The sequence below is a fragment of the Mesoplodon densirostris genome, chromosome 6 (assembly GCF_025265405.1).
Source record: "Mesoplodon densirostris isolate mMesDen1 chromosome 6, mMesDen1 primary haplotype, whole genome shotgun sequence".
In the NCBI taxonomy this organism is placed as follows: Eukaryota; Metazoa; Chordata; class Mammalia; order Artiodactyla; family Ziphiidae; genus Mesoplodon; species Mesoplodon densirostris.
The window spans coordinates 6,819,965-6,836,046 of record NC_082666.1 but is presented as its reverse complement, the minus strand read 5'-3'; the positions used below and the strand labels follow the sequence as shown (position 1 = coordinate 6,836,046).

The 16,082-nt window shown below is 55.6% G+C and overlaps 1 protein-coding gene across 1 annotated transcript; it reads left to right on the top strand.

Annotated features, from left to right (window-relative positions):
* The first annotated feature begins 651 nt into the window (after window positions 1-651).
* LOC132491577 (uncharacterized) lies at window positions 652-14,893 on the top strand. Its single transcript, XM_060100444.1, has 3 exons — window positions 652-848; window positions 3,691-4,237; window positions 13,621-14,893. Exons 1-3 carry the CDS (start codon window positions 652-654, stop codon window positions 13,816-13,818), a joined length of 942 nt encoding a protein of 313 aa, XP_059956427.1. The 3' UTR covers window positions 13,819-14,893.
* Window positions 14,894-16,082: the final 1,189 nt, after the last annotated feature.

The window sequence follows — 16,082 nt, the reverse complement described above, 5'->3', positions numbered from 1 at the left end:
GTGTCTTTGCTGTCCGCTGCCTCCCGGTGCCTGGGACAGTGCCTGACAAGAACATGTGCTTGTTGATTGCCATGATGGGACAAATGAATGAGTGGGTGCTATTACGATCATTCTCGCTCTGCAAAAGCTGGAGAGAGATAAGTTGAGGAGGGAGTTGATGTGATTGTGTCTCATAAGAGAAAATCCAGTGGCCTGACCCTGCCTGTCTCCTGCCAGAGACCAGTGGGCTTTCTGTGGTCGGGGCTCCGTCTGCCTGCTGCTATGGTTACCAGGCGCCACGGGCTCCGGAAGAAAGGCCAGGCCAGTCTGACACTGCTATTCTACTCAGCTTGTCACACATGTTCCTTGAGTGGCCCAGGTGGCCGCCCCCACCTTGTCTTGGCTCCATTGTGCCCGCGGGAGAGAGGAGGGAGAGGCTGGGGGTTCTGTAAAACTGTCCCCGCTCCATCCGCACATGTTGAGGACCAACTCACGTGTCGGCAGCCCATGGTCCCTGCCCTCAGGGAGGTTTCTGGCAGCTGGGAGGGGCCAGGAGACAGCAGCGGCTTAGCTGTGTATAAAAATAGCACCACTCCGCTGTGGGAGGGAGGACGCAGGCCCCCAGGGAGCCAGTGGGAGCACTCTCCTCCTCCCTGCTGCACACTCGCCAGGATGCAACCCCCTGGCCTGAGGCGGCGTGGCTCCTACTTCCGCGCTGGAATCCCAGATTCTCAGCACCCTGGAGCGAAGAAGCAGCAGCTTCTAGAACAGCAGGCCCAACCCGAGGCCAAGGCCAAGAGGTTAAAGCGTTCGCCGCAGGCCTCACAGCAGGTATGGCAGCGCTTCCAGAAGGGTGTCTGGCTCTTCCCGTGGCGCTAACTTGGCAGTGATATCCTGGAATCATCTTTGTCATTTCTCTGCTCCTGCAGCTGGACACTCCACCCCAGCTCTTCACTGCAGAGGACAGACTCCTGAGCTCCAGAAAGCCTTGGGAACTGACCACAGCTCCCTAAGGAGCTCCTGCAGACTTTGGGGGTCCAGGGCTGAGGCCTGTTACCTTCACCATCACTCTCATCTCCATCACCACCATCCACTCCATCACGACCACCGTTAGGGGGTGAACTGTGTCCCCCCAAAATATATGTGGAAGTCCTAACTCCCCAGTACTTAAGAATGTGACCTTGTTTGGAGACAGGGTCTTTACAGAGGTCATCAAATGAGGATGAGGTCAGTAGGGTGGGACCTAATCCAGTAAGACTGCGGTCCTTATAAAAAGGGGAAATGTCGGGCTTCCCTGGTGGCGCGGTGGCTGGGAGTCCGCCTGCCGATGCAGGGGACGCGGGTTCGTGCCCCGGTCCGGGAGGATCCCACGTGCCACGGAGCGGCTGGGCCCATGAGCCACGGCCGCTGAGCCTGCGCATCCGGAGCCTGTGCTCCGCAACGGGAGAGGCCACAACAGTGAGAGGCCCGCGTACCGCAGGAAAAAAAAACAAATAAAAACCAAAAAAAGGGGGGAAATGTCAACACAGAGACAGATACACACAGAGGGAAGACAATGTGAAGGGAGAATGCCATGTGAAGACAGAGGATTGGAGGATTGGGGTGATGCGTCTACAAGCCAAGGGATGCCTGAGCTACCAGAAGCCAGGAGAGAGGCCGGGAATGGTTCCTTCCCTAGAACCCAGTTTGTGATACTTTATTAGGCAGTCACCTTCACCACCATCGTCATCACTGTGGCATGAAAGCCAGCATCACCACTGTATTAGTTTCCTGTGGCTGCATAACAAATTACCACAAACCTGGTGGCTTAAAACAAGATTATTCTGAGTTCTGCAGGCCAGAATGCCAAAATCAAGGTGCCAGCAGGGCTGTGTTCCCTCCCGAGACTCTGGGAAGAATCCTCCCTTTCTATTCCAGTTTCTGGTGGCTCCAGGTGTTCCTCGGCTTGTGGCTGCATCAATCGCATCTCTGCCTCAGCCTGCATGTGGCCTTTTCCTCTTCTGTGTCTTGCCTTCTGTCTCCTATAAGGACACTTGTGATGACATTGAGGCCCACCTGGGTAATCTAGGATGATCAGATCTCAATATCCTTAACATCTACAAAGAACCTTTCTCCATATAAGGTCACATTCACAGGTTCCAGGGATGAGGATGGGGACATATCTTTTGCGGGGGCCACCATTCAACCCACTACAACCACCAGCATCACCACTGCCAAAAGCATCATTGCCAACATCAGTTAAGTACTAGTATGTACCAGGCCTTAGTCCAGGTGCTTTTCCTGTACCATCTCTTTTATTCCTTAAGACAAAGGTAGGGCAGGTACTGTTATTATCCCCATTTAACACATGAGGAAATTGAGGCTCAGAGAGAAGAATTCCCTTGTCTGAGGTCTCCCTTAAAACCCAGGCAGTCTGACTTCAGTGCCTCCTGCCTCACCATAGTTGTCCTGCCCCACCCCCACCCTGTTCCTGAACTTCTGATCGTACAGATAATTCCACAGAAGAATCAGAGTGGGGCAATGAGCACCCGAATGGGAGGCAAGGCCCCTGGGTTCTGGTCTAGGCTCTGCCACTAGTTAGTAGTAGTCAGGTCTCTTCCCCTCTCTGGGCCTCAGTTTGCCCATCTGTAAAACAGGAAAGCAGTTGGCGTGGATAATCTCCAAGATCCTCCCAGCTCTGAAGTTCTGTGATGCTGGGTGTCATCTGACAACTCAGTTCTATTCAAACGCTGCCCATGGGTATGACTCTCACACCACCTCAACTCTCTAAACCTGCTACCTACTGCCAGAGGTGGGTTTGCTTGGAAGTCTGGCAGCAAGTGCTGGTGATAGAGATGGGAAGGGCAGGGCTGTTTTCCCACCTTTCCCTCTGCCTTCCCATACCACCAGGCTGCCAGCAAGCTGCTGAGGAAGGACCAGGGGGTGCGGGTACAGTCTTCTCTTGGAGCTCAAGACTTTTGGTTCATACGTTCAGGGAGGGCTCCGAAGCTGAGAGCTCTGCGTGGATGCTGGGAACACAGCTGAAGATAACTTGATTTTGCTGCCACACCCCAGACCCAGAGGCCTTAATGGGGAACTGGCCCTCACGCTAGACTCCAGAGAGTATGCAGAAACCATCCTGGGGCCAGAAAAGCCCTTGTTGATCAACTAAGGCCAAGAGACTGGGAGAGGCTGCAGTGACCAAGCCCCAAGTCTCCTGCCCTTGGAAGGGGAAAAAAAACCAACACAAAACAGCCTGAGGAAAGTCTCTGAAAGTTCAGTTTCCACAACCTGGTCTGTTCATTAGGAGTCGTTTGTTTATAAGTATAAACATTTTTTTAAAGTCCTTTTTATAGTGTGAACTCAGGCCTTTTTCCTCTGCTTCTCTGTCCAGAGCACAACTGTGCATTTCAGCTAATAATTATTCAAGAGTGGGGAGTTAAGTTAGGGACAGAATTGCAAACTTTAATTAGCAGGTGAGATTAACATCCCAGCAGGGACTTCGGGGGTGGGGCATCCTTCAGGCCCATCTGATCCCCTTGGACACACCCCAGACAAACCCCCCAAGTTGAGGGCTCCCGGTGGGGTAAGCCGGAGTCAGACCAGCCAGGGTTTACACCCGCCGAGTTACTCTCCCCTCGCCGGGCCTCCAGCTGAGCCTCACCCTCTTCCAAGGCCCTGAGTCCAAGCACTGGCTCTGCTACCCTGCCTCTGCTGGTTTTGTCCCCGCAGGTGTTTCAGCAGAATGAAAACTGGCTGTGTGACCTTGGGCCAGTTGCTCACCCTCTCAGGGTACAGGAGTCTAAGTGGGGCGGTCTGTTGGAAGCCAAGCCCCAGGCCGGTGGAAGAATTCGGCCCTCCTCCCGGGCACACCCAGGGCTCACGCGCCGCCAGCCTGCCCTTGCTGGGCTCAGACAAGGCTGAGAATTTTCTGGTCTTTATCTGGTTTAGTTTTGAGTGCTTCCAGCGGCAGAGGGGCCGTTCCACCAAAGTCCCCAGGAAATTGGTCCACGTAGGACGGAGCCTTCCCGAGAATGAAGTCATCTGTTCCTTTTTTATTTTTTGTTGCCTTTCTCCTTCAGCACGAGTCACCCGGCCTCTGCAGTCTCTCCCCGCGAAAACACGGCCCGCGAGCGGGTCAGCCGGGCTGGCTGGGGGAAGGAGCGAGGAGAGAACCCCACGGGCCGGGGCTGCCCGGGGCGCCCCCTCGCCGCCCCCGATCTCTGCCCAGCGCCCGCCTCCCGTTCCCACCCGCGACTTCCCCGGGACCGCCCGAAAGGTGAGCTCCCGGTAGGCTGCCCGAGCTCCGGCGCGGCCAGCTCGGCAAACAATAACAGTAAATAACGCTCCCTTGTCAACGTAATAAAAACGGAAACGGTTACAATGTTTCTTAATAGGCGTCCCCCATCAATCTCCCTCCCTCTCTAGCTCCCCGGCCGCGGGCACCGGCAGAGCGGGGCGGGGCTGGGAGGAGGGGAAACCGGGGGCGCGCGGGAGGGGGCCCCGTGCCGGAGGGGGAGAACGCCGGGGGGAGAGCGGGAGCACAGCAAGTGAGAGACGAGGGGGCGCGGGCGACCGGGGTCACGCGCGCCAGCCGAGCCGGGAAGCGGCCGCGGTGAGTAACACCGTTGCCATGGCGACGTGGCCGCGAGGAACAGGAAGCGGCAGAAATAGCAGCCGCCGCGGCCAGTGCGCCCGGCCCCTCCCCCCGCGAGCCCGTTGCCACGGAGACCGGCCAGAGCGAGGCTGCGCGGGCGGCGGCGGCCTCCTGCGCCCCGGCCCGCGCATGCGCCCTGGGCAGGCCCCGCGCGACGGACGGGGGAGCAGCCGCCGCAGTCCCGGCGCCGCCCGGACCCCAAACCTGCCTGACCGCCGGCTTGGGTGGAAAAAAAAAAAAAAAGCAAAAGTGTTTGCTGTTTGCCTTTGTAAAGCAGCCCCGCCTTTGTTCCTGGCGGATTCGCTGGTTTCCAGGCGTTGAAGGCGGGGTGCCGAGGGGGAGGGACACGTCAGCCTGCCGTCCCAAATGTTTTCTGAGCGCTAGGCGCTGGGTCGCGTGCGGGATGCCGAGGGGACGCGGTACACTGGCCCTGCCCTCCCGGAGGCCGGGCCTGGGATGGTCTAACTAGGCCCCGGGACTGACCTTGGCTGCCTGAAGCCCTCTCTGAGCTTGACCTCCCCATCGGGAGAGGGGGGACTTCTTCCAGGTGATGCCCAGAGGTCCCCCCCACCTCTGTGTTGCCTACTCCCTTTCTCCTCATATCACCTTCCCCAGATTCTAACCCGCAGAGATCACAGAGGGAGAAATAAAAGTCCTGCCAAACCCCAGGCTCCCTCTCCACTCTGTTCACCAGAAAACTATGAAACAGTCCACCCCCTGCCCTTCACCCCACCAAAAAAAAAAAAGTTGAGGGAAACCTAAATGTTTCATAAACAAAAGCCACTCGGCAACAACTTGTTTATGTGGAAGCCTGGCTGCAGCCTTGCACGTCTGAGGCAGTGTGTGTGTGTGTGTGTGTGTGTGTGTGTGTGTGTGTGTTGGGGGGAGGGAGGGGACATGAACATCTCTGAGGCTGTGCAGGATTTTTTTCTCTCCAGATTTTGTTTGTTTTTAATAAGGGTCAGAGGTCTGGGCTTCTGTGGGGAAGGAGGAAGGGTCATCTCGGATGGACAGGCCAGGAGGTCCCAGGAGGACAAGTCAGGGGGCCTGTGTGCTGAGGCGGAGGCCAGAAGCCAGAGCCTCCCCATCTGGCACAGCTCCTGGCAGGCCGGGGGCTGTCAGTGGGTGCCAGGCTCTCTGGGCTGCTCCCTAGGGTATGGCCCCAGCGAGGGCCCAGGCCAAGGACTCGAACCTGTCTCCCCTGGCCAGGACCTCTGTCATTTCTCCAGGCCCTGCCCTGGCCACATTGGCCAAAGAGAAGGCAAGCAGAGCAGCCCAGGTCTCTGAGGTTTTCTATAATGGAAATGAGAAGCTTATGTTTTTTGTGTGGGGCTGACTTAGATTTTCAGCATCCAGGCTGACCAGATGGGCATGTAGGGAGCGCGTGTGCACGCAGAGGGGGACTTGCTGCTTCAAATCTCCTCCCCACCCCACCACCATCCAGCCTCCTTCCCCAGTGTGGCCTTGTACAGGCTGATGGGTTTCTGGCCACTCAGGGTGGGGAGAGCTAAGGAGAGTGGGAGGGGCTGGAGTGATGTTCCTTGCCCCCTCTTCCCTCCCTCTTTTGATATGCGGGAGAGGGGCCTCAGCCCTGGAGGGGAGGCTTGACTGATGATCAAAACACTTCAGGTCCACCATGGCCGACTTACCATCATATTTATCCCTCTTCTTCTTGGAGGAGGAAAGAAATACACAGAAGGGAGCTAGGAGCAGTTGGTACAATAAAGACAGGCTGCCGCCTCTGTTCAGAGGGTAGTAGCGTGTGCTGAGAACCAGGGCTTCAGAACCAGTCCTGGTGGTGAACTGCCTTGGCCCCCCCAAAGCTTGTAGCTCTAGACAATAAGGACAATGCTGTGCCTACCTCGTAAGTTGTGACGGTTCCATTAAGTTATGCATAAAAGCTCTTAGCACGGCGCCAGGCACAGAGTAGGTGCTCAGAACATGGCAGCTCTTATTGGAGCTGGAAGAGATTTACCACTCTCCCTGGTATGACTCAGGATTGCCGCCTTGGGCCCTGAGGTCCATCTTTGGCACAAGCTCTGCCACCAACAAACTATACAATCTGAGGCAAGTCACTTACCTTCTTGAGGCCTCAGTCTTCCCATCTGGCAAATGGGAAGATAATAATCACAACCACCACTGCTGGAACTTACTCTGTGCCAGGCACTACCCCAAGGTCTGTGCACTTCCTTATCTAATTTAGCCTTCAGACAACACTGAGAGGTTAGTACCATGATGATCTCAGTTTCACAGGTGAGAGGACAGAGCCTTAGAGAGGTGAAATCACTTGCTGGGGATTACCCAGCTAGAAGGTGGTCCGGAACGCAAAGTTGGTCAGATTGTCCTGCACCCCGAGATCAAGCTTTGGGTTGTTTGTATCACTACCATTCTCCCCACCTTCCTGCTCATCCTCTGACCTTTTCTGTGGCTCGGACCACAGCCCTCCTTCTGCATCTGCATCCTGGGCTTCAGCCATTCTGGCTCTCCTGAGACTGGTAGGGACCCAGCCCTTTCGGTGGGAGATACCCTCATGGGTACATCTGCTTTAGGAGAGCCACGTGGGCCCCACACAGGCCCTGCGGTCAACCTGGCAGCTCACACCAGTTCTCCCACTGTTTTTGTCCCTCCCTGCTACATTTATACGGAAGTGTTGGGGTCCCTTATACTTCCAGGTGGACGTGTGGCATCCAGATGGTGCAGTTAATCGAGCTGGAAGCCATAAATCTCCGTTATTGTCCCAGCTCCTCCTCCCCTCTGCTGTGCTCTCACTTCAAGGCACTGGTGGGAGAGGCACCCCACCAGCCCCGCCCACCCGCCCCAGGCTTTGTTCCCACTGTGTAGCCAGGCAGGAAATGGCTCAGTTGTGGCGTCCACTGCCTCCGTTTGAATCCTGGCCCTGTCCCTTCCAGGCAGTGAGGCTTTGGCCAAGCACTTAATCATCCGGGTACCCTCAGTTTCCTCTTCCATAAATTCAGGACGGTCACAGCACCTGCCTGTCCCACCAGATGGCCGATGTGTAATGAGCGCTCCTCCCCTCGCAGCTCCCAGAGGGTCCTCAGGATGTCACTGGTTGTAGCGAGCGCTTACTCCGTGCTGGGTGATGTCATGCATTAGCTCAATGAATTTTCAAACAAGCACATTATTACCCCATTTTACAGGTGAGAAACCTGCGATGCACGAGAAGGGAAGTGAGTTGCCCAAGGCCACATAGCCAATTAGCAGAGGAACTGGTATTAAACCAGGCAGGTCTGTGCGGCTCTAAAACCCTTGATGTAACCCCAGGTTCCTGGCCCTCCCCACTGGAGCCCCTGTGGGGCTCTCCACCAAGGTCTGCAGTGACAGGCATCGTTAGCCCTGCTCAGAGCTGCTTCTATAACCCAGGCATGAGAGACACTGGGTTAATAGGTCCTTAATGAAGCCAGCAGAGGCATCTGTATCTTCCCGGGGCAGGGACCAAGGAGCCAGGTGCAGTAGACGGGTCCTAATGAAAATGCTGGTGAGGGGGAGGGGCCATGGGCGAACTGCCTGCTCTTGTGTCAAAGTCAGTCCTCTCACCCTGAGTCACTGGATGCCTCCCATGCAGGGGACGGTCACCGATCACTCATTCCACCCTTTCTTTCTTCCTTTTATCCATCCAGTAACCCACCCACCCACCCATCCACCTGCCCTTCCATCCATCCATCCATCCATCCATCCATCCGTCCATCCATCCACCTGCCCTTCCGTCCATCCGTCCATCCATCCACATGTCCTTCCTCCCTCCCATCCTTCTCTCCATCCTTCCACCAACCCATCCATCCACGTACTCATTCACTCACTTCCTTCCTCCCTCCCACTCTCCCTCCCACTCTTCGTTCGTTCTTTCCTTCCTTCCTTTCCTCCTTCCTTACATTCATCCATTGTTTATTGAGCACCCATCTTAAGCCAAACCTCACATTAGGTGCCTAGGGTTCCTCCCTCCAAGGGCCTCAAATTCTAAAAAAGACATAAAATAAACAACTAACTATGCACGCACAGGATGCCAGGAGATGAGAGGGCATCGTGGGGACTCTGACACTGGGCTCTGCAGACTCACCTCAGCCAAACTCTCTGGGTGACCTTGGGCAGGTCACCCCCCCTCAGAGGGCCACTCTCTTCCAACCTGTACAGATAAGGGCCCTGTGATCTCCCCTATTCTGCAATTCTAAAATTCCAAGCAGGATGAGGAAACTTCTAATTAACTTGTTCCCACCCTAGTCCCTAGGACCTGCCCTCAACACCCTTCAAGTCCCCAGATGGAGGCCCAGGTCTACTTTAACTGACCCAGAGAATGAAAGACAAGCTGAAGCTGGGGGGCTGGGGGGCTGGGGGGCTGGGGCAGGAGGCAGGAGACCAGGTGACGTGTGGCCAAGGGAGATGACTTCCCAGGTGGTCCCTCATCTCAGTTGAAGAGCCTTAGAGGACTCAGGCAACCTCAGATGTTGGGGTCATTGCTATTATTGTTATGGTCATGTTGTTACAATGAAGGGAGCTGGTCTAGGGGGACTGGCTTTGGGAGGTGTTATTCATTCAACAGTCACCATTTATTCACTCACTCACTCAACAAATGTTTATCACTGTGACCTGTGCTGTGTACTGGGCCCCAGGCCAGGTACTAGGACAGATACAAGATCAGACTAGACCTAAAATCTAGGAAGAGTGGTGAACAGGTGTCACCTTGATTGCCAACTCCACACTTGGTAAAGCCTGTGTTGAGAAGCCTGTGTTGAGAAGGATTCTGAGGCTTATAGGGAAAGAGTGCTGTGATGAATTAGTCATGTCTGCCATGAGCACAGAAAGGGAAGCAAGACCAGCATATTTGCCAGTCTTAACACTGAAGAACAGGAAGAACCTCAGACAGGAGACCCTTTTGACTGTGACTAGCCTGGTACACAAACTTGGGCAAGTCATTGACCTACTGCCTGCCTCTTTTTACAGATGCTGATAGGAGACTCTGCATTTTTAGAGACAGAAGGAGCTAGAGCAGGACAGCCCAGTCTTCCTGTTTGAACTCCTCCTGCTCTGAGTGGACGTGAGGATCAAATGTGAGATTCCCCTACGTGAAAACACAGGGCTGTCAGTAAATGCGTGGCAGGGTGGGAGACCAGGAGCCCAGCAAAGCCGGTCCCCAGCTGCTCTGCTGACTGTCCTTGTCTGGAACTCAGCTTCTCCACGTGCACAATAAGGAGGACAGACAGGGCAAATCCTGAAGGGTTTCCCAAATCTGCTGTCGTCTGATGTCTGTAATGCTGAGGCCCTTGGCTGGTGTGGGGTGAGGGAGAGAATGAAAGAGAACCTCTGGAGGCAAGATGGTGGAAAGGAACTCTCCAGTGTCCGAGACCCTACCCCTCCGACGGCAGCTGGAGGCTGGGAAGGAAGTGGGGAAGGGGCGTGGGTCTGCTACAGCACCCGAGGGGAGGCCACATCTGCTGGGTTCATTCTGAGGGTTGTTCAGCTCCACTGTGGGTCACGTCCCAGGTGCACCCCATAGATGCCATCCCTGAGTGAGGAAGGAAAGAAGGAAGAGAGTGGGCAATGTGGGGACCCAGGAAGGGTTGGAGGGGCTGAGACCCCTGACTGGTGGGAGTCTGTGTCCCTGGCAGTGACGGCCCCCCCAACCCCAGGGATAGTGAGATGTGGCAGAAGACTCAGGCCAAACCCCGGTGTTTAGCAAAGTGCAGAAGGAAGACAGGGGCAGATCGCTGGAAGGCCTGTAGCCACCAGTGGACCAAGAAAACAGACCTGCCAAGTCTCCACAAGCCTGACTCGGGGGTTCGGAGCATCAAGACTGTATGACCCACCCACTCCCCTTTAAAATCCCTCGTGGTTCCCAGTTGCGTTAAGGTGAAGTACGAACTCCTTAGAGGTAGCACATGCCGCTGGGTGAGAACTGGGAGCCTGGATCCAAGTCCCAGATCAGCCACTATCAGCTGTGTGACCATCAGCCACTTACTTACCTAACCTCTCTGGGTCTCGGTTACCTCATCTGTCAATGGGGATGATAATAGTATTCACGTAATGGGATCGTTGGAGGAGTCAGTGAGCCTCGGTGCTTGTGATGGACTTAGCGTGGTGCTGGCCACATTATCACTGTTCGATAGCAGATAGCATTGTTACCATTATCGACTCGAAGACTTGGCAGAGCAGGACACAGAAGGTCTTGACCGCACGAGGCCAGGTTTGCCTCTCACATCTCATCAGCTCCAGCCACTGGACTCCACTGACTACACCGAGCTGCTCTGTCCTCCCAGCATGCCATGTTCTTTCATGTCAGGCCGCCGGGCCTTTGCTCGTGCTGTGCCCTCTGTCAGGAGCGCCCTTTCCTCTCCACGCTGCTTTCAGACCCCAGTCCGTTGTCAGTTGCTCTGGGAACCCCCCTCCCGGCGAGTTGCTCGGCCTCCTCTATGCATTCAGAGTTCTGTGCACATGCGGCCCCGTGGCCATTGCCCATGTGGCGTCCGTGTTTCCCTCCCACCTGGCTCTCCTGCTGCAGCCCATCCCCAAGCTGTGAGCACTCACAGCAGAAGCAGACCCCTCCCCGCTCCTGCGCCAGTCTTCTCCCTTATCAAAGAGAAGCAGGAGGCCCGAGCGCCTCTCTGATGATTCCCATGGGAGAAGTTTCTATGAAATGCTGGGGCCTCCAAGTTAGAGCTCAGCACAAGGGGGAGGGTCAGAGGGCCCCACCACCACCCGCCGTCCCACCCCAGCCCCTGCACCTCTCCTAGCCCCTCCCCTGCTTATCTCCACGGCCTTCTACTCCTGGCCTGGCAGAGCGACTGATCTCCGGGATTGAGTGGGGAATGGAGAACAGGGGGTAGATGGGCAACAGATACCCAGCCAGGTCCTACTGGAGCTGCTGGGGTCAGAGAGGATGCCCCCTCACTGCCCCGTGAGCTGTCTGCAGTGCGGGGGCCGCCGGGCGGGGGGCGCTCTGTGGCCAGCCCTGCCTGGGCTCTTGTCCCCACTGTTCTCACTGTGTCCCTGTCTGGCCACTAGGCCTCTTTCTGCCACTCACGGCAAGGCAGCCAGGTCTCCCTATCCTGGCAGAGGGACGGTTGTTTCTACCCTCTGGCTGGATGCTGTACTCCCAGCCACCTGCCCCAGACCGAGGGCCTCTGCAGGATGCTCAAACTGAACCAAGTCCATTTGGCAGATGAGAGAGCTGAGGCCCAGGGAGGGAAAGGGGTGTGTCTGAAGTGACAGGGTGAACCCAGTGGGTTTTTTTCCTGTAGCTCACTGCCCTACCAGGAGAGGAGAAGACCTACAGACCTTGGCTTTGACCTTGAGGAAATAGAAAAACTTGGACCTTAAAGACAGATGTCCATGGCTAAGACATGGGCGGGCTGTGTGGCCTTGGGCACATTACCTAACCTCTCTGAACCTCACGTGCTAGTGAGGATTTAGTGAGCTGACAACTGTACAGGGCCTAAAAGGCCTCCTGGCATGGACTAAACTCTCAGTAAACCGGTGCTTTCTTATGATTCAGGAGCAGGTAAGCCTCACCTTGAACAAGTGCAGCCGATGAAATTTGTTTTTATGCAGATGTGGTCATTCCCCCGCCCTTTTTTATGTTATGGGAAAATCCTCAATGTCAAAGGAGCCACTGCAGGTTTGTCTGGGTATCGTCATGGGGGACCGGACAGATATCCGGCTCTGCCTCTGGAGGCTGTGACCTCAGGAGAGGGACTTGTTGACTCTGGACCTCAACTTGCTCATCTTCAAAATGGGGACAATGGCACCTCCCTCCAGTGACTGCTGTGGGGCTCAGTGAGATAACTTAGGGGTACAGGGCCTGGTGATCACAAGCCTTCCAGATCCCATATTTTTCACAAACTAAGGATACCCGTTATGGAGAAAATGCTTGCCTTTGGTTGTGGGCTTGGGAGACTTGGTCTTAGGGATTATGTTTCCTGGGGAGGGATGGTGTCCAAAGTTCCTGGGCTAGGTGAGCGGGGTGTCTGCAGGAAAGGGAAGCCCCACCTGGCAGCCCCTCCTGCTGCCTGGTCCACAGCTGGCCATCCCTTCCTTCCCACCCTCGCTGGAGGCCCGTGATGCTGGGCCTCCTCCCCTTGCTGCTGGCGCTGCGCAGCTGCCCTTTGCTGAGGGGGCGGGGGTGCACATTTTCCAGGCGATGTTTCCCTGGCAGCTCGGAAAATTAATTGGCCTTTAATGTGGCATAGTATTTGTTTTAATTAGCAGGAAATTGACCAATTTCTTAATAAGGGGCTTTGTGGAGGCTCCGTATTTGGGGTGTGTGTGTAAGGGGGTTTGGTGATCAAGCAAGAATGACACCCACAGTCCAAGAGGGGACTTTCAGGTACCACGGAACTTGGCCTTCCTGGCTGCAACTCCTCCTTTCAGGGAATGAGAGGGCCTGTCGTGAGGGTCAGGGAGGTGAAAAGAACAGAGGTGACAGGCCTGCCAGACTGGGAGCAAAGTCTGGAGACAGGGGGAGGGGAGGGCTCTGGGCCCGGGGACACACAGAGGGCCAGGTGGCTTGGCCACAGGCCTCTCGGGGATCTGACAGCCTCAAATTCTGCCTCTGACCTTGGTCTAGTGGGTATAGGTCACTGATCCTCCTGGCCTTAGCAATGCTCCCTCCCCATCTGAGGAATTAACAGAGTAAATCAGTAGGGCTTTCGTTTTTATTCTTTTAATTAATTAATTAATTATTATCTTTGGCTGCGTTGGGTCTTTATTGCTGCACGGGCTTTCTCTGTTTGCGGCGAGCGCGGCTACTCTTCGTTCTGGTGCTCGGGCTTCTCATTGCATTGGCTTCTCTTGTTGCAGAGCACGGGCTCTAGCTGCGCAGGCTTCGGTAGTTGTGGCGCACGGACTTAGTTACTCCGCGGCATGTGGGATCTTCTCGGACCAGGGCTCGAACTCCTGTCCCCTGCATTGGCAGGCGGATTCTTAACCACTGTGCCACCAGGGTAAGCCCAGTAGGGCTTTCTTAAAGGATAAATTCTTTTTCTTTCATCTGGTAGAATCACCGAGGTTCCCTGAGCTGTGTAGTGCCCGGCTATGACAAGATACCCCCTTCACAAAGTGTGGAGACGGAGGCTCGGAGAGGTGCAGTGTTTTACCGAAGCCTCACAGACAGTTTTGCAGAACTGAAAAGCAAAAGCCTTGTGAACTGTCGCCATCCCTCTGCCTTGGCGTGTCTGTATGATTTTATATTTTAATTGTGATGGATGCTGATGGGGGACGTGCCCTGCTCCCTGACCAGATAACTCATCTTCAGGAGACTGTCTCACCTCTCAGTTCCTTGAGGGTGTGACCCAGGAGCCTGTGTGCTCGTGTGCCCATTTGGGTGAAGGAGAGAAGAACGCTTATTCCGTCTCCTGGCCTGGATCCAGAAGGGCGCTATGCTGGGCAGCCTTCCTGCCGCTCAGCCTCCAAGGTCCAGGGGAGGGGGCTGCCCATGGACCTCAGATCTCGTGGCCTCACTGAGCCCTCCCAGGGCTCTCCAAGGATCTGCCTTGGCCTCTGGCTGGGGAAAGTAAAGCCATGACCGCTCACCCCAGCCCTAGCACAGCATCCCTGCCTCCTGCTGCTCCAGGGTCCATGGACCCTCCCGGTCCAGAGACATCCCGGGGGCTTCTCTGCCCCTCTGCCCCTCTGCCTGGACTCAGACCTACCACATTCCCTATTTGTTTATTTAAAACCATTTACACGATGCTTTCTCTGTGCCAGGCACTGTTCTGAGCACTTTAGAGACATTTATCCTCAGTATGAAGCAGGAGCCATTATGTCCCCATTTTACAGACAAGAAAACTGAGGCACAGAGGGGACAAGTGACTGACCCACCTTCCCTCTGGCTTTCACTACAGACCTCTGGGGTGGGGGAATTGGTGCTCATAGCCTTCTTAGGTAATTGCTGCCCCCACGATTCCATCCAGCCGCCCGGCGTTTGCTCACGCAGGTTACCTGTCCCCAGACGCAGGCACGATGGATGGACAGTCGTCCCTGGCACACTAGGTGGAGCAAGGACATGGCCCCTGGAACCAGCCACACCAGCTTTGAATTTGGATGTGCCGCATGTAGCTGTGTGATCCTGGGTAAGTGGCTTCAGGTCTCTTTGGCCACCTGTTATCTGAAGACTGGGGGCAAAACTGCTTATCCAAAAGGTTGTAACAAGGAAAAAGCAAGGGAACCCATCTAAAGCACTGGTGTCCGGCTTGCAATTTTTCATTAGTAAAAGCCATATTCTCCTCTTTTCTGCCCCAACCCGTCCTCCTGCCCTTCAAAGCATAGTCATCCCAGAAGTCTTTGTCCCCTTTCCAGGGCAGAGTCCCTAGTTACAGGGTCCCCAGAGCACTTTCTGTCTGTGTCACTCAGCCTGGTTACATCCACTCTGGCCCTGGGACCCTCAGAGCCCCAGGCAGAGGGGAGATCAGGCCAGAGGAAGGCAGGGGCTGTGCTGGAGATAGTGCCAGCATTCTGGGCTAATTCACCTGTGAAGACCAACATTTATTGAGCACCTACTCTGTGCCAGGCACTGTGAGTGAGCCTCCAGGAAGCCCACCATGCGATGGGAGAGGCAGACAAGTGAACTGGCCACACTGCCTCGATGGTCATTCCAGGCTCAGATCAGCCCAGGGCTGGAGACTGATGCAGCTGGAGAGTCAGGAGCCTTCGGGAAGAAATGACATCCACGCCGAGGCTGGAAGTGGGGGTGGAAGCTGGCAGGTGAGGGGCATTTCTGGCAGAGGGGTGGAGGGTGAGGCAATTGTGTCCTCAGGAAACAGCTGGTCATTGGCTGTGTCCCTCCTGGGCGGGCCTCCTGTCCTGACTCTCTCTATAGCCGCCCAGCATCCCTGCCGGGTGACAGGTGCTGACAAAGGTGAACAAAAGGGAGCTGGTCTCTGACCCCCTGAATTACATTCCAGTGGGAGATGGATGGGAGGAAACATCAACCAAGTAACCAAATAAATAAACAAGATCATGGCTGAGGGTGAAGAGTGAATGAGGCCAACAGAGCAGGGAGGTGGGGAGACCCGGCCTGAGGGTGCATCCGGGAGCTGGCCTCTCTCCCAGGGGTGCTGGGAGCCGGGAGGCCTGATGCAGGGAGAGGCATGGTCGGAGAGTGTTCTAGATGAGTCCTGTACGGCTGGGGGGCAGAATGGAGTACAAGGGAAGACCAGAGGCCAGGGGTCAGGGGAGTCTCCAGGCAAAGGGTAGTGGCCATGGGGCTGAGAGAAGAAGGCTGATGCAAAAGCTCTCTAGGAGGTAAAGGGAAGGGGCTTGATGATTACAGCTGTGGAGGGGGAGGCATGTGGGGAGATGAGGCTGAACCCAGATTTCTGGACCTGGCCTTGGGGTAACAACGATGCCACTTACTGGTATGGGTCAGAGCTGCCCGACAGTCCCTCCAGATCCTGCCTTTTACCAAAGAAAAACTCAGGCCATCCTCCTTCCCTTCTAGTGTTCCCGACTCATCCCAGAG

What these genes read in the sequence shown, in the direction of transcription:
- LOC132491577 (XM_060100444.1), top strand. Translation starts at nt 652, where the DNA reads ATGCAACCCCCTGGCCTGAGGCGGCGTGGCTCCTACTTCCGCGCTGGA. An exon ending in AAGGGTGTCTGGCTCTTCCC is followed by an intron (nt 849 to 3,690) that starts GTGGCGCTAACT and finishes TTGTCCCCGCAG; the next exon opens with GTGTTTCAGCAGAATGAAAA. An exon ending in TCCCCGGGACCGCCCGAAAG is followed by an intron (nt 4,238 to 13,620) that starts GTGAGCTCCCGG and finishes TTCATCTGGTAG; the next exon opens with AATCACCGAGGTTCCCTGAG.